This window comes from Squalius cephalus, assembly GCF_949319135.1.
Source record: "Squalius cephalus genome assembly, chromosome: 4".
Classification (NCBI taxonomy): Eukaryota; Metazoa; Chordata; class Actinopteri; order Cypriniformes; family Leuciscidae; genus Squalius; species Squalius cephalus.
In genome coordinates, this window is record NC_137125.1 from 40,830,624 (window position 1) to 40,854,450 (window position 23,827).

A 23,827-nucleotide genomic window follows, 5' to 3' on the forward strand; every position below is an offset into this window, starting at 1 on the left:
CAACATGAGAACCTTTTGTAGAATGTTCTGACAACATTTTCATACCTTAATAGGAATGATAGGAAAATATTCCCTTGGGGAAGACAAATTCATATTGAAGACTAAAATGTCATCTTTGAATATAATTTCATTATTTAATATTATGTATCTGTATTATTATTCTTTATTAGTATTAGTATCTTATGAAGTTTAAAATGCACGAGTTAGACTATAGATTGCATGGACACGTGTTTAAGGAACATATTTTAGACACAAGGAGGGTAGCATAAACTATATAAAGGATTACATATTCTGCTTAAAGGTATGTGTAAAATGCAATGTTCACTTAGCAGAGAGTTCCGATGATGATGATACTTCAAATGTGTACAGTTGATATGCTCTTTGCAAGAAAATGAACGTTTCAACTGATGCAAATGTACCATTTGTATACCACTAATATACACTGAGAAATAGTTTCTTAATGTGGAAAGTGGATTGTACCATTAGCATATACGTTCCATCTTTAAACAATGTTTTTCTACCTTAAAAGGAAGTCGAAAGTCGCTCAGTTGTGTATTTAAGCTCAATCTTTACTGTACTACAGCAGAGAAACACGGAAACGCGTAGACCTAACATGAATATAACATCATCTCAGAGTTTCTCTCCTGACATATAAGAATAAAGATTTTTCTTGGCAAGATAACTGGTGTCCGGTCCTGTGAATCAAATAATAACGGGGAAAAGGCTTAATTCCAAGTCTACACAAATCATCCATGTTTTTGTTTTCAGAATGTTTTTCCTTGTTTGTATGAAAAACCTTTGTAGAATGTTCTGAGATTATTTTATGTTAGCTGAGAACAAACTTCAGTACAATTGTTATTAGTTAATATTATGTTGCTACAGCCACCATATTTAGCGTTACATAAAGGAGAAGGTGTGGCTTTTCCTTATTTCTGGTTCAGGCAGAGATCTCAGTTGAACTTGGGTCAAGTGGTCTATATGCACATAAAGAGCACCCAGGCTGAGAGATAGTCACACTAATTTCATTTGTACACTGCATCCCAGGCATATTTGATTAGAGAGTAAAGAAACAGTCGGTCATCCTTTGTGCCGTCTCTCACTCTAGACGCCATTCACAGTTCAGTGTGTTCACAGCTCTGCAATACCCAAGTATTGAATTGAATAGAGTGACATTTTGAAATGTTACACAACATCTCTTAAGAGCTTTTTGTCCTTTAGGAGTCAATACTGATTGAATGGTAATGATCGTCCTTTGCTGGGCTATTTAGACTAGCTGTGGATGTAAAACACGTAATGATATGCACTCAATTGCGGTAGTTCTACACCATCTCCTCTTTTTGACACTATACTTGCTCTTGGAAATGCAAAAACAAATGAGTTGTTGTAAAAATGGAGAGCAGATTCCCTGAATATATCATGGGGCCAAAGGCCATTCCAAGACAAATGGAAATTCACTGGCATATTCCAGCTCATTAATTTGGTCAATTGCTTTGTACAAGATATGTGCTTCAGTGTCTGAAAGTCAGTTTTGAAAGTTTTAAGTCCGACCCTTTACTCTTGGGTGGTCTATTTCATGTAGCTTAATTTTTATTTTTTTTTCATAGAAAGGAGATGAGACAATGATGGTAGAGCGTAAGTTACATGAAACTGATTTAAACTTGCATCACCCACATGAGCACCACAGTTCAATGCCTTTCAAACAATGAGCCATGACTGACATTTAAAATTATTTAATCTTAGATAGTGTACTTTTTTGGGGCCAAGTTTGTCTGTGCCGTGTTTGTCTCTTTGGCAGGTCTTTTCGGCTTATCACTCCATGCCTTGGGGGCTGAAAAATGACATGCGATTTTTCAACCCCCAGCCACCCTCCTCCCATCCCTTGTTCTCTGTTCTGTCCCATTCTCGTTTGGCTGTCAGTGTGGGATGGGCAGAAATGGCCTTTTGAGTGACACTGGTTGGCACATCATTTTGAGTGTTGGTGGGAATGGGAGCTCAAGATAAATGGTGATGCTTCCCATGATTGCCTGCCGCTTCCAGTCACCCCTCCCTCCAAAGAACTCAGGAAAAAACAAATAACAGCTGTGCTCAATGAGAAATGTCAGACTGATGTTAAGGATACCTTTTTCTTTCTTTTTTTTTTTTTACATCACTCATTTTTGTTTGTTTTGCTGATTTTATAGTCCGCATTATCACAGTGAATAGACATGCTTGGAAACAATCCACCTCATAGCACTTCATGACTTTCTAATACATCGCTACATGGCAAATGAAGTGTAAAGCTATGTGGTCTGAATGTCTCCGAACTTTTGCAACGTTTTCAGGCCCTCATAACTCTTTCTGAGAAACTGAAGGCCATGAGAGTTGCCTTTGTCTGTCTTTCTACGTGGCTGGATTACCTTGACCCAGGAATGGGCTTTAAATGCCTTTCATCATGATCTATCTGTGTATGTCTATGATTGATGCTTGTGTGTGTGTGTGTGTGTGTGTGTGTGTGTGTGTGTGTGTGTGTGTGTGTGTTGACGTGATTAGAATGTGCTACTTTTGGGAATATTTGTGGCTTAATGCAGTTTCAAATCATTTCCTACCCCTAAATGTGTTTAGTGTAGCTTGACGGATTTTGGATGACTCCCCAGAACTGTTATTCTGCTATTCTGCCCCATAAATGCTCATATCCAGACACAACGTGACTGCAGACCCTAATTTTAATCACTGCCACTCAAAAGTTTGGGGTCGGTACTTTTTTTTTTATCTTATGTTTACCAAGGCTGTATTTATTGTATTATGACAATTAAAACTTCAATTTCTATTTTAATATTTAATATTATTAATTTCTGTTTTCTATCTATTTTCATATATTGTAAAATGTCATTTATTCCTGTGATGGCGAATTTTCAACAGCCGTAATGGTCAGTCTTCAGCGTTAGCAATTTGGTGCTCAAGAAACAATTATCGATGTTGAAGAAACTTCAATGAAGTTGATTTTGTGCTGCTTAATTTTGTTGTGGAAACTAAGATACTTTTTTTTTTTTTTTTTTTAAGGATTCTGTAAGTAGAAAGTTTAAAAGCATTTATTTGAAAACTTGGAATGTATTTGGCTGCTTCTACCTTCATGTTTGATCATTTTAATGGGTATTTGATTAAAAAAAGTATCATAAAAAGATTCATATCAAGTATCAAAGTGCAATTGATCTTTGCTAAGTAAACTATCCCGGTCGAAAACATCCACCAATACAAATGTCTATCTATTCAGTCTTGATCCATCCTGTCCGGAAAGGAAATAATGTCTGATGTTAGCAATATTACAGATGTAGCTCAATACTCATTGATCAGGGCGCAAGGGCAGCTGTGAAAGAGATGGATTGCAGTTATTGCCGCCAATGATTTTAACAACCAGTCTGTTAGAGTCCATCCAGAAGCTCACTCAATTGTTCTGGCTTCCTCTGGCATCCCTTCATCCAATCGAATGTCTCCATTCACGCTCTGTGACTTCTCACGCTCTCATTCATTATCCCAAAGTTGTCCAACGAAAAATCATTTAAACATTTTATCCACTGCCCCTGTTAACATTCTTTCACACCACGGATCCCTTTGATCACCTCAGCTTGAGCCGTAACCATAGATACAAAGATAATTTGCACAAGTCACGTGATACTTTTCGCCAGCCAAGTTTGCTGCTCAGCTCCTGTCGTGAAGAGAGCAGTGAATGTAGCCTGTGGAGAGGGATCAGGGGTATTGATTTCTCCACCTTCCCCCGCTGGTCTGTGTTATGTGCCGTGAGGAGATTGACAAGCTTAAGGGAGGATACGATGGAAACACTTTTATTATGATATGACCTCATGTGTCTTCCAGCTGGACGTTAGGGATTTCAGATGAGATCTGCTGGGCTCGTCGTGAGGGTTCTTATGAATGTCTTGAAGAAAAAAAAACCCGCTGGTCTAAAGATAATTTGACACCAGAGGAACCGCAGCATGTTGCGAAGGTACCTCAGATGTTCTAACTGTTATCTTTGTGGTGAGACCGGCTGGAAGAGCTTGTGTCGTAGGGTCCTTTCAGGATTGATTGCTCCATAAAGCCATGTAGGTCGTTTAGAGGGGACCACCACAGCTCCACGAGTCCCATCGATTAAATATTGACCTGTTCCCACAGAGGCCATGGGAGGCATTAGAATAAAGGCTTCATATGCCTTTAAAACATCCATGCGCTCCCTCTTAAGCAAATGCACGCGTGCAAACACACACTGGCAGGATTTGCGTGTACAGTGCATGCAGGCATATAAATGCTCTTACAAGAGCAAGTGCCGCCACTCACACAATTTCAAACTTGCACCATTCGTTAAGTGTTTGCATGAGTGTGTTTCAGGATTTGTGTGTGTAGTACTAAAGCTGCTTAATGCAAACTGTTTAAAATGCAGCCGCAGTGGCAGACTTTAAATGGACGCCATTTGGGAGATACTTTAACGTCGCCGCCAACATCTGCACTTAAAACTGATGTTATTTCCATATCTTTTACCAGCGTTCCCAGTTATTCGTTTTCACCCTTCAGCGGGATGTTTCATATTAAAGTATTAAGTAATACAGATAATTAAGCTTTTTGCTACTTTCTGCTTTTTTCACAAAATCACTCCCTTATGCCTTACCATCTACTTTCATCTAGTTTTCCAAGTCATTTAGTGGCGAAACATCCTTTAACTTTAACCTCATATGGTTTCTTGGCTTTGTTCACGTTATTTAAGAAATTGCTAAGGGCCTCGTTCTGATTTTTCAGGTAATGTGGAGACTGGAAAAGTTGCACTTGAGTGCTGTTGGTGCATCTGATCAACCGTGCAAATAACAAGCCCTGTTTTTGAAAGACACTTTATGTCAGGAGTTTGAGATGTGCGAATCAACCTAATGTACAGAGATCGTCTTCATTGACGCCACACAGCACTGTGTTCTATTGACTACGAAACAGCTGATGACATGAGTCAGTCTGCTCTTTCACACACCTTTTTTTGCAAAACATTAGTTTTTGGAGTTTGAGAAGTCTTTCATTTATTTTAGTTTTTAATAGTTTATTAGTTTTTTAATCTATAGAGGATTTTTTTTCTTTACTTTTTCAATGATAATTAGTAATCAGTGTATTATTTATATACTATTGTATTTGTATTTGTATATTTTCAGTTTTCATTTCAATTTTAGTTTAATTGTATGTGCTTTTGGCATTTTTAGTTAACGTATATTTCTATTTAGCTTTAGTAATTTTAGTACTTCAACTTAAACAAAAATTAGAAACTAACAGAAAAAAAATTGTTTCAATACAAGTTAAATCACCTTATATTTTATTTCAGCTTTTTCAATTATCGATTTTTATAGTTTGTTAATAATGACACTGTGAGTGAAAGTGTAATGCAAATATAAAGTTTGTATACAAATAAAAAGTTGCTGAATTAGGATGTCAGAAATATTTCAAACCAAGAGAAATGAGAGTACGGTGTTATGGTAAAAAAAAAAAAAACCCTCACAGATTGTCCCTTTTAAGATGCAGTTGGGCTGTGGAATTGACAGCATTCACAGGATGTGCAGCTATAAGTTTAACTTTAAAACTTGCTTTTTTTAATAGAACAGTGTATACTTTTTACTGTAATTGGCCCAGTTTACACACTTCCATTCACTCAAAATAAACTGACCTTTAACCTTTTGGAGTTTATTAACTCTCCTCATTTCTTCCTCTCTATGTGAGTTTTACTCTTGCTGTTGTCTGAATTCATTGACTGTCCCACTGAAACACTTTATTTAGTGCAGTGTTGGACCTTTTGGGTCAGCACTAAATTTGAGGACAGTAGACTCACGCACAATGCATTACAGCATTGCTCCCTCTTTAATTTCAGCCAGTTACGTGACTGCGAGTTGGAACCTATAGCAATAATCAAACATTCCCTGCCAGCTTCCTGTCAGTCTGACGGGCGGAAGTGTCTATAGGGGTCTCTTACTGATGTATTAATTCTGCTTTCCTTTTTCAAAGAGGTTTAACAGAGCTCTCACTCTCAATCAATGGACCCTCACACGTTGGCCTTAGATTGATCCATTTAATTTAAGCTGTGTTAAAAAGAACCTTCCTTGTTTAATCTTTGCTTCTCTAGTATTACTCTATTTTTCTACTGTTTTATGAGGCTTTCTTTTGATTAAAAGGCCTATTAACTGTATATTTTGCATTCCAAAATAGATCCTCCACCATTAGTGTTTCGATCCATTATTTATTTGGAAGGGACTGATCCATTTCATGGATTTAGCCTGAAACCTCAGGGGTTTTCACTGTTGTACCAGAGGTCTGTGTGTATTCACTTTTTATGCACAGTATGTGTTTAAGTAAACATTACACAATGGGAATGAAGCGGATACAACAAACAAATTCTGCTGCAAAAGATTAAATTGAGACTTGTTTATTCTGGACAAGGGATGTATGAAGGGTAGATATTGTAATACTTAGCTGTAGTTTGATGACAACATTTTCCCAAGAAGTTCTGAAAAAGCTTTAGTTGTTGTTGTTAAAATAAATATTAATGTATTGTTTAGTTCTTAATAATAAATAATTAAAATATTCACGATTTTCTAAATTCTACATGTGCAGTGTTCCTTTAGCGGGAGGGCCAATAATTAAATCTATTATTAGTCTGGCAGTGGTAATGACGATAAATTAATTCTAGTTATCAATAATCATTTAATTAATTTGGAGATTTTTTTTTTATTCTATACATTTCAGTGGTAGTGCTAGGAATTGTATTCATTTAATTAATATACATGTCCAATTATTACTATTTTGTTAATAGTAAATACATTTTTTTTCTATCTTCTAAAAAAAGTGCAATTAAGTGCTTGGGTTAGTATTGGTCTATATTTAGTTTTAAATAAAAACAACAGAAGGTAACTAATAATATATGGATTTGTGTGCTGATCCAGGTGCGATCAGTATTTCGGTGCATCTTAAGCACTATATATTACAAACTGTACCTTGAGGGCCATCTGGTGAATCGGCTTCCTGTTCTGGCTGACTGTCCTTCCTGTTATGCATTTACCTCACAGATGGCACCACACGGTGCTATAATTTGATGTGGTTGCTATGGTTACACAAGGTTAAGTGCCACCTCTGAACTCTATGCTGTGTGCCTCACTTAAAGGTAGGGTAGGCAATTTGTTTTATAAACACTTTTTTTGTTATACTGGTTGAAACACTATTCACATCCTGATGACAATCAATAATAGAAGTGGTCTAAATGTTAAAACATGTATCTTCTGTGGAAGTCTCAGGACCAAAAAATCTTCGTCCAATCATTGCATTCGGTCCGATACGATAATGCAATATCCTACCTGCCTGTCAACATATATTTCCATACCTCCGCGTACCCTGCACAAGTTCATCAGCGTGTTCAGTAAGCTATGCAGGATTGCAGACAGACAGCTAGCCTCTCCGCAATTGCCTACCCTACCTTTAATATTGTTTCACATGTTCTTTCATGGTTTTAGCATGACTAAGATGTTGCATGTGAGGTGTTTATGCATGTTTGTTTTGTCTCGTGGCAGTGGCTGGTTAAAGGCATTGCTCTGTGCCTGAGGTCTCGTGCTTGAGTAAAAGCCGCCTTGCATCTGTGTTTTAGCTGTAAATATTAAAGTCACTCACCCAAACATGCACACACACACACAGTTTTGTCCTCATAACAGCAGTCTTCACATAGTGGAACTGGAACCTCACAGTAGTTCTGTCAACAAATGTAATAAGTGTTAACACAACACACAGCTGGAACTTAAGACGATCCTGGCACCGATGAGGCAATTTCCCCCTGAACGGGAACACACTACACTACACTACACTGGTGGTCACTAGTGTTGAGTTCTGCATTCGGCTGTTTCCTAAACTACAGGCACTTTTATGCCCCAGATTAAATTTTTTTTCTTCCTTTTTGTTATATGAAAGTCACAGTTGAACTGCTTTGGAAAATGTGTCATGCTTTTATCTTTTGTTTTTGCTACTTTTAAAATCCATTTTATATATAGATGTTGTTCCCATGGCCATGAACAAACTGAACCATAATTAAATAAAATACAATTTTGCCACTAACTGTTTATTTATTTGAAAATATTTATGGGGTGTATATTGAATGCATACAATTGTAGCTATGAAATTAGTCACAGCTAGCAAAAGTAATCTTCATATCATTTCAATCAATGTTTAAATTGACATTTCCAATTTGTTCATCACTTTAAGGAAATAAATCACTGACTCAATCAATCACAACTAGATTAAATAAACTTGTGAGTTTAGTGGGAAAAGAAAAGTAAGGTAGCTTTTGTAGTCTGCAGGGCCAAAATGCCCATAGTGGCCTAAGAAACCCACATTAGTTTTCAGATTAATATATTTTTCACACGTTTGTCTCTCCGGACCAAATCTCATTGATTCTCAGCTCGACTGTTGAAAACATGTCCGTCCTGATTGCAGCTGCTTTCACGGGGTGTAAGATATCTACTTTGGCCCTTTTAAATGATCCATAATTTAGACAATTTCGCATGAAAGAGAGCAAGAGAGGTTTTAATTTTACATATTGAGATTTGAGTTGAAATGGATGGCAGTTTTAATCGGGGTGGAACATTTGTTGCGTCAGTTATCAGTTAAAAGTGGCAATTGGAAAAAGGTTTCATTGAGCTGGATGTGTGTGTGTGTGTTTGTGATGGGCCGCCTGTCATGTGTTTTCCATGCTCATAATATGTCCCATGTTTGAGAAATTGTGTTCAGACAGCATGACTGTGACTCTGATGTATGTGCCCTGAAGCTTAATCAATACACACACACAGATACACACATTCTCCACCTCTCACCCCACGAGTTTGTCTTGTGTGAGCTAAGCTACTGCACACCCGGGAAAGTTCACCTTCATTGACCATCACACACTCGCATAAATAAAACTGCATGTTCTTCTACTCACAAAGCACACTGTTTTCTCAGTCTGTGTGAGCCAATAAATGAAGTGTTTGAAACACTTAGTTGAGTGAGAGGAGTTTTTGTTATACAGATGCCTTCTATGGGCAGCATAAAACTGTTTTAATATTTTACTGTTTGTATTAATGTTTCACACACACACTTCTTCTGATGTCAACACTGGATTTCTCTCCTGATTTCAGCTTGAAGCGATCTTAATAGTCATGTTATAATGGACATCAGGACAGTTTTTTGGTTATAGATTAATATCAGTCATAATAATCATTTATTTTTTTATTATTACAATTATTGACTCCCTATCCCTACCAGCACTTTTTGAAGTGTTCTCAATCTTGTACTCAGACTTAATTCTACCCAGTCTATCAGCCAATACTAGTGTGTCAGATGCCTTCCCTCACTCAGAGCAGGTATTAAAGTACCTTCACAGCAGGACACTTTATTCATAATTAGGTGTTATTAATTTAATGAAAATGAAAGGAGGCATGTGCTGCTTACATATGCAAATGAATGTCACAAATTAATGCTAAATCCTGTATGTCACCTGTTTTCAAAGACTTAATGGGCTATAGTAGCACAGTCATGTCAGGATATCCTTCCTGTACTTCATGTTGGGCTTTGAGTTACAGAGCAAGAGAGAGACGCCTTCTGTAATTGGTCCATGCCATAAAATGAGATTTAAAGTCTGTGAAGGGCTTTCCGGTGATTAAAAGCAAGGGTCTTGAGAGTGTGTATATTACTCCGGGAGTGTGTTTACTGTTTGGGGATTCTGTATATCATTTGTAGGGATGCTCTCAGGCAAGGTTAAGCAGGTTGAAGCTTTAAATTAATGCAGATTTATCTATCTGTTATGAGTCTTTGCTGTATCGTCATCCTTTCTTGTGACCATCAGCTCTTAAATTTAATATCATCCCTCACGGTGACCCATCTGAAGTGGGAAGGGCCCATTTTTCCTCTAAAAGCGAGCCGCACTGGAAATCAATCTCTCTCTGTTTTAATGTTTCTCCTCTGTGCGGCATTTTTCACACTTGCAGAAGCCATTTGTGATCCAGCGGGAGCCATGTTGGCTCAAACGCTCCATCCACAGGGAGCCATAGTGGCTCTGGAAACCTCCGCTGGGAGCCATCTGGGCCAGCTATCCGAGACTCCGCCTGCTCTTTCCATGCTGGTGTTTTCCTGTTTCTGTGTAGGATGAGCGGATGTTCAATGCATCGATCAGTGTGGGCACCCAGCAAAACACGTGGTCATCCACCTACAGTCTGTCACACACCCAATTTCACTCTAGGGTCCATTATTGAGTTTGTGTTAGTGTTTTAATGAGGGGGAAAAAGAAGTGTTTCACATCTTCGCACTAAAACACATTTTTAGCAAATAGCTGCTAGCATGTCCATCATGTCCATTCACTGTTTTATAATACAGCAACATTTCTGCTCATTAAGTCTGTTGCCTATGTAGGGTGGGCAGAATCTTGTTGCTCAAGTTTGGTGTAATTTTTATCAAATAGTAAGTAAGTAACAGGTTGCTTTTCTAGACGTTTAAAATGACATTTAAATGGCTAGCATCTTTTTAAATGGCTAGCTATTTACTTGGAACCCAATGCTGCCATTTTCCTCATAACAAACTCACATAGTTGTGATTGCTAAGAGTATACAAGTGGGGTTTAGCGTCCCTTGCCAATTATGACCGAAACGTCACACTAACCGTCCAATCTTTCAGCATGGCTGACTCCAGAGTTACTTTATGATGGTAAATTAGTACTGTAAATGCGGTAATGCACCGCACTGGATGAACGAAAGCTTGAGCCATCAATATAGGCGTTTGAAAATCGTCTGTGATATATTTTACACGATCCCTGTGGAAAGCTTTTCTGCGGCTCCCTGATCACACTGAAACATTTTTCTCTGTTTATCCATGTTGTCTTTGTGTGTATGAGTCATGGTGTTGTGCCAGGAAAGAATACCGCAAAGATATTAATCTTTTGGTTTTGGGGCCATTCAGATTAAGCTCATGTAATTGTATATTGCTTTATTAAAGCTTTACATGAAACATTTGGCGTTTTCTCCGAATTGCAGGCGAGTACGTTGAGTTTGACCTTGTATTTGTATAAGCTGGAGATTTTAAATCTATTTACCAAGATAAAGACCATATGTTTTTCTCTCTTACTCACTCTCTCCCCTCACAAAGAACTTTAAGCCTCAGAGACCATGTGTAGCAGAATTGCAACATTTGTGTAAAGGCTATTAATATTACCTCATTTTAATTAAAATGGGTGATAAAACATAGCAGTAGCTGACACTCTGAAATGCATCACAACAGTTTTGGTGGGAAAATGTGTATTCACTTCCACAGCTTGTTAAAGTCACACCAAAAGGCACTAGCTATGTGACAATACATAACACTTTTGTAACAAATTTATTTATTGTTATCTATCTATTATTATAGTAAGTGTTTTACATTTTGAAAAAATGCTTGCATGCCCTGAAATTTTTTATTTCAAGAGAAAGGCTTATTCAGTTGTCTATATACTTTTTTTTTATTAAAGGTTTTTATAATTAATCACTTCCTAAAACACATTTAATGATAAAATAAACACATTGTGAATATTTATTCATGGGTCTCTGAAGGTTTAACTGTCATGGGAATAAAGCATCATGTGATGTGTTGATGACTAGGATGCATTAGAGCTGGTGGACAGATTAAACAGACACACTAAAGAGAGAATTGTGGACTATCCTGCAGCATGTGCTGCCAAAGCATGTCTAAAACCCCCTTGTCTGACATTGAGGAAGACAGCGCTCCCATCTAAAGACTTGATTATATAACGCAGGAGGCTAGCAGAGAGCCGCCCAGTCTATGATCTCTATCTGAGAGACTCATCTTCTGTGCAAAACAGTCTCTGAAATCTAAAGCATGCATGTTATGGACCAAATGTAATTGAAATTTGATGGTGGGTGCATTTAACAGTAAGTATCCACTTAGCAGCCACCAAAAACCATGCTATCAACCTCACAGAAACATGCTAAAACTACCCCGAGCACCTCAGCAAATCCAGAGCAACTCCCTGGCAGCACCCCACTATAAACCAGCATCATTTAATTACAAAACTCTGGTTTAACATCATCAGATCATTACTAATGAAAACCTGTTTACTAGACTGGTTCACTCTGATCAACTCTGCTCTCTGTTCTAACAGCAAAGTACACGGTGCGTAAAGCTGGCTGTGCCAGACCAAATACATTTAGCCCTCTGGCTAAGGCCAACCAAGATTACCGGAACATTTTGAGCATGAACCCGGCTGGAGCCATTACCTTTTGTGTGTAGAGAATTAGTTTGCTGCCAACCAGGGCCAGAGTGGGAGGCTAGTTGTTTGTCCCCATAATGTGAGGTTGGTTGTCATTCTTGTGTTTAATCAAAGTGCCGATTATGCCCTCATTAAAAAGCTTTTACTCTCCCTGCGTATGCAGCCTCTGCCTCCAAAGTAATTCCCAGCAGATTTCCCAAGGGACTTCCTGGCTGAACAACCGCACTCTTAATCGTTTGACTCTTGGAGTGTCTCTTCACAACACCTGCCTGTTTCTCACAAACCTATTTCAGCAACACACACTTACACAATGTGGATGTTGCTTTTCTGATGGATCGCAATAGTTGAGGCCGATTATTTGGGGGCGTACATTTTCAGTGGTGCTTGCTAAGGCAGCCTTTAAATTTTAGTATTGAAGTTTGGTGCATCTCCAAGTCATCCCTAAGTTTTTCATGACATTAAAACAGTGGAAACATCTAGGAATCAGAGTTACAGAGACATAGCAACCACCTAGAAACACTTAGAAACCACCCAAATTGTCATGATAACAGCATGGTAATGTTTTGAAAACTATCAGAACACATTAGTAGCCACCTAGCAATGCTTAGAAACCACTCAAAACACCCTAGCGACTGCATACTAACACACAAGATGGCATTCAGAACACCCTAGCAACCACTATGCAACACTTGGCAACCATTGCGTAGTAACACACAAAAAAATTCTGAACACCTTAGCAACTGCTTTGCAACCACTCACAAGACCCTAGCATAATTTTCTTCAGAAAATGCAAAGATCTAGTTTCTTAAGCAATCGAGTTCACTATAATCATTGTAATTAACAAGACATTGTCACTAGGTTGCTTTGATTAGAGCTTTTAGATTTTCTGAGACGTCACCAAAATCTTGATGCGTCACAGTGTCGTTTTCTTGCTCTGTGTTTTAGGTGTGAAGAAGCAGTGAAGAGAATTCATCCTTGCATATTTTCTCTTAGTAATTGGTTAATATTTAAAATGATAATTTTTTTTCCCTCATCTTTCCTTCTCTCTTTCATTCTGTCTTTCTTTGAAATGCACTCTTTTTGTCCTTTCCTGCTGTCTTTGATCACTAGCCAATAAACAGCCTCAGTGCTCGGAGACAAATGTAATATATTAGCGGTGTGTGTTCCCTGGTGTCACCGCTTTAATTGAGAATGTCAGGCAGGTTAGCGCCAGGCTGAATCTCGACCTCACGTTTAATTGTGCGAGAAAGACGTGCCCAGCAGTGATGTCAGGGACAGGAAGTGTGTTTGTGTGAGTGTATGAGATGAGTGGGGGTATGCTGAAGGCCCCCTAAGTTGCCTGAAGAACGAGCCGTCTGGACGATCAATAGATAGCTCGGTCTCCTCCAGTGATCTGTCTATTTAAGACAAAGTCTCTTTCTCTGCCGCCACAGTAATGGAATCTCAGCTAATCCCAGATATAGTACATTAACTCACTCTTTTGCCTTTTTGTCTTTCTCTCTTTCTCCTAGGTGGAAGTGGAGGTGGAGAGCATGGATAAAGCAGGGAACTTCATTGGCTGGCTTCATATCGAGGGCGTGAATCTCTCCGTGGCTCTGGTGGAGAACGCCCTGTCTAAGGTCCACTTCACTGCTGAGAGAAGCTCCTACTACAAGAGTCTGATATCTGTGGAGGAAACCGCCAGACAGAGGAAAGAGAAGGTGAGTTTGGTGGAATTCCAGAATCTCTCATGCAGACCCAGGCTCTGTTCCAAAACCACCTAAGCAGCGTTTTAAAGCATCATTGGCGCTCTTCTGGCACACAACCTGTGCAAACACAGTAGGCAGACAGCAGTGTTATGTTGTCTTTTAAGATACCTTCTTTTGGCCCATATGTAAGGCAGCACCAGAACCTTTTTAAGGCAAACCAGTTCACACTACGGCCATTTTGGCAATATTCCAGTCAGCTATTTATATTCTTAAACAAAAGGCTTACCTACTTTAACATCAGAAAGGTTCAAATCAATATTTTGTCATTGAGGGCAACCCCAGAATCCATTGCAAAAAGCACAGTTGTGGACAAGACTAAATGGTTATAAATGTATTTATTTTCAAAGACTGAAAGATATTGATTATGATAAATCTAAATGAATATTGAGTATTTGACCCAATATTCATGTACTGCATGTTTTGTTTTGTTTTCTCCTATGTTTAGATTGTCAGATGTTAGGTTAGCAACATGCTAACAACAGATCCTGTTGGAATCAATTTTGGAATCTATGTGCGCCACACACTGTTTCTAATCAATCCTTTACGAGTTTCCATTTCATTAAGGATGTTGCCGTAGAGGGGTATCTGCCTATGTAGACAATACAAAGCAGGACTGCCCACTAGGTTTTGGAATGGATCTTCAGTCTTCACTCAGTCACGATCAGAAATTCAGATGTATCCTGCCTGCATCTGACTAGCAAAGAGATTCATTGCTTATTATTCCATATATCTTCCAGCTCCACTCTGGTAATAAATATCATCTCTTTTCTGCCCAGCATGCCTTGAGCTCCTAGAGCTGTGGCCAGAGCCTGTCATCCAGTGTATATGTGAACAAAGAGAATACACAAATCTGTTGTCATGTTGCATTAGTTCAGGTAGAACAAATGGACACCAGACATCAAATAACTGTGGGAGCTGGACAAAAGGCACAGGAATGAGTATGTAGCTCAGGGGGTGCCACAGGGCTATGTCTTTGGCACTATCAGTTTTGTTCTCTTCTCCCCACTAAGCTTTGATTGATGAAACCCTCTTCATTCCTGATCTCAATCTCTCTCTTCATTTTCATTATGGCCGAAACGGAAAGCAAAAGCTCTGGTGGACAAACAAAACTCCAAGCACCTCTTTCTTCTGTCCTCTATCCCTCATTTGGTGAGAGAGAGTGGCTCCGTGCTGATAGCAAAATGATCTACGGCCCAAGGCGATGAAGAGCCTGTTTCTGTCTTCCTTGTCAAATCTATCATTTTTTTCATCTCTCTCATATCTCTAACTCTCGCCTCTACAAAATATTGCACAAAGTCCCAAAACATATAGCCACATCTTTCTTTCAAAGACAGTGTTATCGGCTTCCATCCCCTGTGAAAATGGCGACCAGTATGAAATGTGCATACATAGATCTTCCCTTCTGATTGAACATCTGTCTGGCTTAAAAAGTCAATCTTGCTTGTTTACACTCCCTTGGATATACACACAGGCACTCGCATCTGCACACTCACTTGCACACCTCTCTGCCACAGTGTCACCTCACTGTAAACAAAGCATGGCATGTTTTGCACTGACACCTTGAGGAAAGCACAGTTTGACCCTTATTTCCTGTGCTGTCGCTTTCCCAGTGGGTCGGATTGACTCACTGGCAGTGAATCAAAGACGACAAGTTTGGTTTGTTCTGCCCCAGTCTCCTGCTCTCTGGCCCTGTGTTTGTCTGGAGGGTGCCGCCAGTACAAGGCCACCCTGATGTGAATGTGTTTGAGAGAAAACGCAGTTGCCACCCATGAACTGGACAGCTGCATTGTTCTCAAAGACTGTAGATGCTGGTTGTCGGATCTAGCCCTATCCATTCTTGAATTTCCCAGGCCCCACTGAATAATGGAGATAATTAACCCTTCAGGACCAGTGGAAGAAGAAAAGGAAAGCTGAGGGCAGTGTTTCTTTTATCTTGATGACCTCCTCCTCCACAGCCAGGTGTTGAAGTTTTTTGTTTACTTTTTTGTTGTTAGATGTTTGCCGTATTAGGTGTCCAGTTCAGAAAGTGAATGGGTGAGGTTTCATTAAAAAGTACTTTTTCTTTTTCATTGTTGGACTTTGGCACAGAATCATTGAAAGATCCAATAGTTATATTACATCTAAGTGGGCCATTTGAGGCCAGAATACTTTATAATCTAAAGCAGGGTTCACCAATCTCGGTCCTGGAGGGCCGCTGTCCTGCAGAGTTTAGCTCCAACCAGCTCCAACACACCTGTTTGAAAGTTTCTAGTATGCCTAGTGAGACGTTGATTAGCTGGTTCAGGTGTGTTTAATTGGGGTTGGAGCTAAACTCTGCAGGACAGCGGCCCTCCAGGACCGAGATTGGTGAACCCTGGTTTGGATCTCTTCATACTAGTTTCATTGTTGTTTAGCAGAGACGTCTTAGTAAACCTTCACTAAAACCAAAGAGTCTTACATTATATTTGTGTTTACTTGCGTGCAGAAAAAGGGTCCCATGATCCCCACAAGTTTTGTGCTTTCATTGCACATATTTATTTTGAACACCACTTCCCTGTAGATTGAGGGAATCCATTTAGAATTTCCTCAAAGCATCATGTGCAGTCACCGCTAACACTGCTCTGAAATGTAAACAGTTGCTGCACAGAGTTTTTCGAACACTTCTGGTTGCCGGGCAACAGAGTTATGGCTGCTGATTAGAGAGCGGTTTATGACCCAGTGTTCACTGAGCCTACCCGCATTCTCACATTTCACAACACAGGCTATTAAAAGAGCCTTCTTGTAATTACAACACGCTAATTATGAAGCGGCAAATCTGAAGAGAAGTCAGCTTTCTGTTGAGAAATAAGGCTTTGTCAGCTCAAATCTGAATTTGGTCAACTTCAGCCAGGCTCTGACGGGCCGCCCCATGATTCTCGAAAACTGGGACAAACCCACCACTGATTACGATCCTCCCTTAGATCATCATCCTCATCATTGTTCAAAACATCACTGAGCTTGTCCGCTGCTCCCACGGTCACTCGTTTGTCTGCTTGTTCCTGCCTTTTCTGGTATTATTAGGGCATAATTCTGTCACCGGGGGGTTGATTTGAGCTCTAATAGCCTCCCCAGGCTCTTGTGTGCTTTACAACACTCGTGACAGGGTTCCGCAGGGGTTGAGAAGGGCAGCCGTCTGCTAGTGACATTTAAGCTCGATAAATTTGTACTGTGGGTGAATGCAGCTCACCTCCACGTGTCGTCCATGTGTGTCTGGACCGAAGAGGTCTATAATACTTGGAGAAAAGATAGGAGAAAATGTTTTTTATATTAAGAGACCTCCAAAACAATCAGGTTCTGATAAAACATCAACTGTAACATGATGACATATTTGCACATAGATTTCTCACTAATTTATTCAGTCAGAATACACCCATTTATATGTCTGTCACATGAGAAAAATGCTTTTGCAGTGGTTAAAGGAATAGTTTATCCAAAAATAAAAATGATCCCGTAATTTACTCAGCCTCAAGACATCATAGGTGTATATGACTTTCATCTTTCAGTTGAACACAATTAGAGATATATTAAATAATACCCTCGCTCACCTCAGCTTTGTAATGGCATTGAATAGTGCCCGATTTTTTTTAAGCTCCATAAAGCGCACCCAACCATCATAAAAGTAATTGTACTTGTGTTCATGAGAGAGTTAAGTTCTGGACAAAGGGTGACCTCTGACCTGACATATAACGTAGGTGTAGCGTAAGCTTAGGTGAGAATTGACTAACACGGTGGCACATAGGACAGAGCAAAACAAAACCCCGGTCATGAATTAAAAGTCCAAAATAAGTTTTAAAGAAAAGCGTTGGAGGAATTCGATATCAGAGAAGAGGAGCAATGTTCTACATCATACGTCGTCAGAGGTCACCCTTCCGCCAGAACTCGACTCTCTCTGCTGAAAGCCAGTGATTATAGTTTATAAAGTATTAAGTGTTAAGTTTTTAAAATTGTATATTTTAAAAATGTCCTTACTTAACCCATGGCTTCGCTTCAGAAGGCATTTATTAACCCACTGGAGTCATATGGATTACTTTTACGATGGATGCGCTTTTTGGAGCTTCTAAAACTCGGTCATTTCAATACTGGGAAGAGCCAGGATATTATTTAATATAACTCTGTGTTCATTTGAAAGAAGAAAGTCTCGTACACATAGGATGTCTTGAGGTTGAGTAAATTATGGGATAGTTTTTGGGTGAACTACGCCTTTTATGTGTACCCCTTTAATGTCTGCAATGGTTTCTAAAAGAGTATTTTTGTTGATCTTTGATTTCATTTGGTTATAGGGGAATATTTTTGAGTACCAGTTTATTAGTGAGAGGTGGAACCTCTTTTTGTCAACACTTGAGCGCTACAGACAATCAAAATATACAAATCAAACCCAAAAGTGCCCCCTTTTTTTGCTCATTGTACGTCTCAGAGCTAGGGAGAAACCCTTTGTGCTTTAGTATAAGCTTCTGTGAGTTGGCACTTTTTACCTCCTGGCTAATCTGGAGTGAGCCAAGGATGAATGAAGGCAGTGGGAGGCTCAGGTCAGTCTAATGGAACCCGAGTTTTCAGACTTGCTTTACTACATTAATATTTAGCATGGAGATGAAAGCTCAGAGCTCGCTATCCTTCTTTAAGATTTACATTTTGTTCATGTTGAACAATGCATTTTAATTAAAGGCCCTCTTTTAATTTCCTCTGATGGAAGTGATTTCGTTCTGAAAACTGACTTGCCTGAGCTCATGAATCTATCACAATTTATCTGTTAACAACAAAGTGGCCTAAATAAAGTTTTAACACTTTTTATATCATGTTTTATTTTAGTTCCAGAAGCAGTGGCTGTTGCCATGGCGATATTATAAAACACGACAAGATAATTACATACATGCCACAGATGAGGTTATCTGAGTTCTTGAGAAAGTAAATGCTATTCTGAAGTTTTCAGGTTTGCAGTTTTGAGTCTGATTGAGTTTTTCCCAAACTCAGATTTTCTTCAGAGGTGATTCCCTCACTTGGTTTAAATCTGTTTTAGGCTCATAATTATATTCTCATATCATTATGAAATGATGACATGGGGGGCTGCATTGAGTAATGGATAAGAAATAAATACTGACATTCGGTGAGATTCACTTTATATATATATATATATATATATATATATATATATATATATATATATATTTATATATATGTGTATATATGTGTATGCGTTTTAATTTGTGTATACATTCATAGGATTTATTTCTTTGAAATAACATGCACTAATAAATCATCCACAGTAAGACCAGGAACATGTATTAATCAAGTAAATGGTGTCTTGACTTTTAGACCAGTTATATAGAGTAGCATATCTCCTTGTCTTTCTTTCCCACTTTTGTCATGCCTGTGCTTTGAGTTGCTCTAAATTGCATTAAGTGCCATGTAGAAATGGGGTTTGTGATTATATATGTATTTCCATTCTGTTCCTCGCTCCTATCACCACTGTCATCGTTGCCTTCTAATTTAACAAATGGAGGGCAGGCTGTGTCAGACAGGAACAACCAGAGCACTGTGGTGAATCACAGTAAGAGTTATCCAATTAGACACAGCAACTCTCCCCGGAGGCTTGCGCTAAGGCCTGCTCTGCCACAACAGGGACTTGGCCGGCTAAAGAGAGACAACAAACATGGCAGGACTGATGTCTCTGATGTAAAACATTGGCTGTAAACATCAGCATGCGTACACCGACTCCTGGGCCAATCAAATTTGAGAATGTTCATCTGAACTATTCATGATTTTCAGCCTGGACATTAATTAGTTATATAATGTTGCTATATATATATATATATATATATATATATATATATATATATATATATATATATATATATATATATATATATATATATATATATATATATATATATATATATATATATATATATATATATATATATATATATATATATAGAAAGTTTGTGAACCCCTTGCAGAAAATGTGAATAATTTTAAAAATGCATGTTACTTTTTTATTTAGGGCTGTCCTGAATAAGATATTTTACATAAAAGATGTTTACATAGTCCACAAGACAAAAAAAAAAAATCAACAAAAATGACCCCGTTCAAAAGTCTATGAACCCTTGATTCTTAATACTGTGTGTCATTACCTGGATGATCCACAGCTGTTTTTTTGTTTTGTGATGGTTGTTTGTGAGTCCCTTGTTTGTCATTTACAGTTGAACTGCCCAATGTCCCGCAAATACTTTTGAAGGTTTCCAGCATATTTTGCATATTTGAACCCTTTCCAGCAGTGACGGTATGATTTTGAGATCCATATTTTCACACTGAGGACGGCTGAGGGACTCAAACACAAATAATATAAAGGTTCAAACATTCACTGATGCTCCAGAAGGAAATACGATGCATTAAGAACCGAATATGTCCACATATTTGATTAAATATCTTTTTTAATTTTTTAATATTTTTATTTTATTTTTATAATTATTTGTTATTTTTTTATTTAGTACTGCCCTTCGGAAGCAACAAAGATACTTGCATGTTTTCCAGAAGACAAATTAAGTACAATTTACCTTGATCTTCAATGCATCGTGTTTCCTCCTGGAGCATCAGTGAATGTTTGAACCTTTTTAATAGTTGTTTGAGTCCCTCAGTCGTCCTCAGTGTGAAAAAATGGATCTCAAAATTATACTGTCACTGCTGGAAAGGGTTCAAATATGCAAAAGATGCTGGAAACCTGAAGAATTTGCGGGTCCTGGGGGATTTTTCTGAAGAACCATTGGGCAGTTTGACTGCTCAGGACAAACAAGGGACTCATGAACAACCATCACAAAACAAAACAAAAAAACAGTTGTGGATTATTCAGGTCATGAGACAGTATTAAGAATCAAGGGTATGTAAGCTTTTGAAAGGGGTCATTTTTGTAAATGCGGCTTTTTTTTTTTTTTGTCTTGTGGACTATGTAAACATCTTTTATGTAAAATATCTTTCAGGACAGTACTAAAAAAAAAAACTAAAAAAAACATGCATTTTGTATGATCCCGCTTATTTTGTTAAAATAATTTACATTTTAACAGATTCTGCAATGGGTTAACAAACTTCCAAGCACCACTGTATATATAAATATTTTTTTGTTTGTTTTTTTGCACTTAAAGAAGTGGAATACTAATTTGTTTAAGCAAGATGATCACTCCTGCTAAAGCTTCAGACACTAGATTTATCAGGATGGTCAATTAGTCTGGTAATTTTTATTTTAAATGTACTATTTTTCTATTTTTATGTTTTTAGTCCCTATTTAAGTAGAGATTTGATCAATATAGTTTTTTATGATCAACAATACAGACTGTTTTTTCATAAAACAAAATGTTATCTTCTTATTTTCATATACATATTCTGTGTTCCTTCTTTTTGACACCACTAAAAAAATCATTAAACTACTGCAATAACAAGTATCATAAATTTGATTTAATAGTATTCGTTTTATATGTATAATTTATTATATTTAATGTTGTTATTCTAAAGTAAAAGGTTCATCTGTGTTTTTTTTTTTTCTTTCTTTAAAACAGAAGTATTTTGTTAGTAGTGTGTTTGTATTCAGTTTTTCAAAAGTATTGTATCTCATTTGTTAATCCCACAGTTAATTCCCTGGTGTGAGCGTTATCGTATCATAATTTAATGTACATCTTAAGAATTCATCACGATAAGTCTTGCAACTCTTTTTCATCGAGGTTTCCTCCATGGCAAAGTTTACTCAAGTGCTCTCCATGCCAAATCAGAACAAAACGCCTTGCAGCATGAATCTTGAACAAACAAGAAAAAGCTCTTTGCGCTTCTCATGGCGTCTCTGTGGTTCCTATTCCTCATCTTGAATTCATGAGCAATTGCAGTCTTCTTTGCTACATAGGAATGACAGAGCCTCCCCTGGCAGAAGCAGTGATTATGAGCAGCGCAAAGAGTTCGTTCAGGTCACCCCTACATTACAGATGAGCGTAATCCATCCACAAACCCCTATCGATACTCGCTCTTTACGAACCTCCCCCGTGTTTAACATTGATGTTTTTTGCATGGATTATTTTCTAATTTTTAAACCCACGCATAGAAGTTTTGTTGTGCTTAAAAGTTTGGCAGGTCTGTGGACTGCGTTCCTGCAAATGTGCTAATAAAGATCTCTGCAACGGTTTCCATTGCAAAACAAAAGTTTAATTGAGTATTTACGCACCCAAGTGTTCTTTGCTGGCAGGAAAGCAAATTGGGTCTCTCTGTCTCAACAAACCCTACAAAAAAAGTAATTAATTCTCTTTGCACTTTTAGTAAGGAGGCTAATTAATGTTCTGGTGACACTTAGCAATGGCTTCATATATTAGCAATAACACTATCCTTGCCAGGCCATATGTCTTTGTTTTTGCTCAAATATTTGTTCCAGACTGATTATGATGTAGAGTTGAGTGTTTTTTTTTATTTTATTTATTTTTTTATCAGTATTCTCATTTTCTGATCTGTGTGTGTGAGAGTGACAAACGACAAATCAGCCCCTACAGAAATATTGCAGTGTTTAGCCTGAACAGTAAGTTAAAAAAATAAATCTGGTTAGTTTTTCAGAGTACATAAGGAACTTAATGCAATCATATCTGGAAAAAAAACATTAATTTATTTTTATGTAGCATAGCATGTACAGACACCAATTTGGTTCTACAATACTATTCAATTTGATAACATTAGTTCATGCATTCGGTGTCATGGAGTACATGTACCTTTGCAGTATTTGTTAAACTAGTTTTTCATTCATTTCCACTTATGCCAATATATTTTTGACATTTCAAGTTGTATAAGTTAACATTAATGCATTGTAAGTTAATATGAAGGAGCAATAAACAATAGTGTATTTATAAGTTAACATTACTAAATGCTGTAATAAAAGTTTGTTTTGTTCATAACTAATGGATCAACTAATGTTGATTAGTAGTACATTAACTAATGCCTGAACTTTGCTAATCATAATTGCAATTTATCGGTTAGCGCTTATCCTGTCACGCTAACAATGAAAAGCAACTTTGCTTGCACTGAAAAATCTGTAATTCCCAAAATATGTCTTTGGTCCTTTTCATCGTGCACAAGTACCACTAGAAAAAAAGTGCTATATTCTATGGGGAAATGTGTCCTGTGAAAAGCAGTGCCTCCTGGGAAATTGTTTTGATGTATGTTCACCAACACCGGTTTTGATTTGTTAGAGTATTGTGTGTGTGTGTGTGTGTGTGTGTGTGTGTGTGTGTGTGTGTGTGTGTGTGTGTGTGTGTGTGTGTGTGTGTGTGTGTGTGTGTGTGTGTGTGTGTGTGTGTGTGTGTGTGTGTGTGTGTGTGTGTGTGTGTGTGTGTGTGTGTGTGTGTGTGTGTGTGTGAGAGTGACATTAGGTGCTCTACTCTTGCTTACCTCAGTAGAGGGCAAGAAAAGATCATCTCTCATCACACAAAGGGGAAAAGCTGAGAAGGGCTATTCCATACTGTACATCTCATGGATTATGTAAGATGCGCATTTCTGCATAGAAAATGGGCTTAGGTCATCTACTCCTAACACACGTACACTTCACGTACACACTTCACATACACACCACCACATAAGCAATTCTTAACAGCCCCGTAGGCAAGCCAGGGCTCTTCATAACCACACACACACACACACACACACAGACGTTTATCACAAATCTTTTGCTGCAGTTTGTCCCATTTATTTGTAACTTTAGCAGACCTTTATTTTTATAATGTGATTAACTTTCAATTCACTTACATGTATTGTTTTAATAGTGAGCTAATTACATTTTATA

At 38.0% G+C, this 23,827-nt stretch overlaps 1 protein-coding gene across 2 annotated transcripts in view; it reads left to right on the plus strand.

Moving 5' to 3' along the window:
* The window catches only part of snd1 (staphylococcal nuclease and tudor domain containing 1), a 164,349-nt gene that overhangs the window by 97,628 nt on the left and 42,894 nt on the right, over positions 1-23,827 (plus strand). For both annotated transcript variants that reach the window (XM_079869438.1, XM_079869439.1), the window contains exon 17: positions 13,777-13,965. In XM_079869438.1, the coding sequence (XP_079725564.1) occupies positions 13,777-13,965 (189 nt within the window). The remainder of the gene's footprint in view (positions 1-13,776; positions 13,966-23,827) is intronic.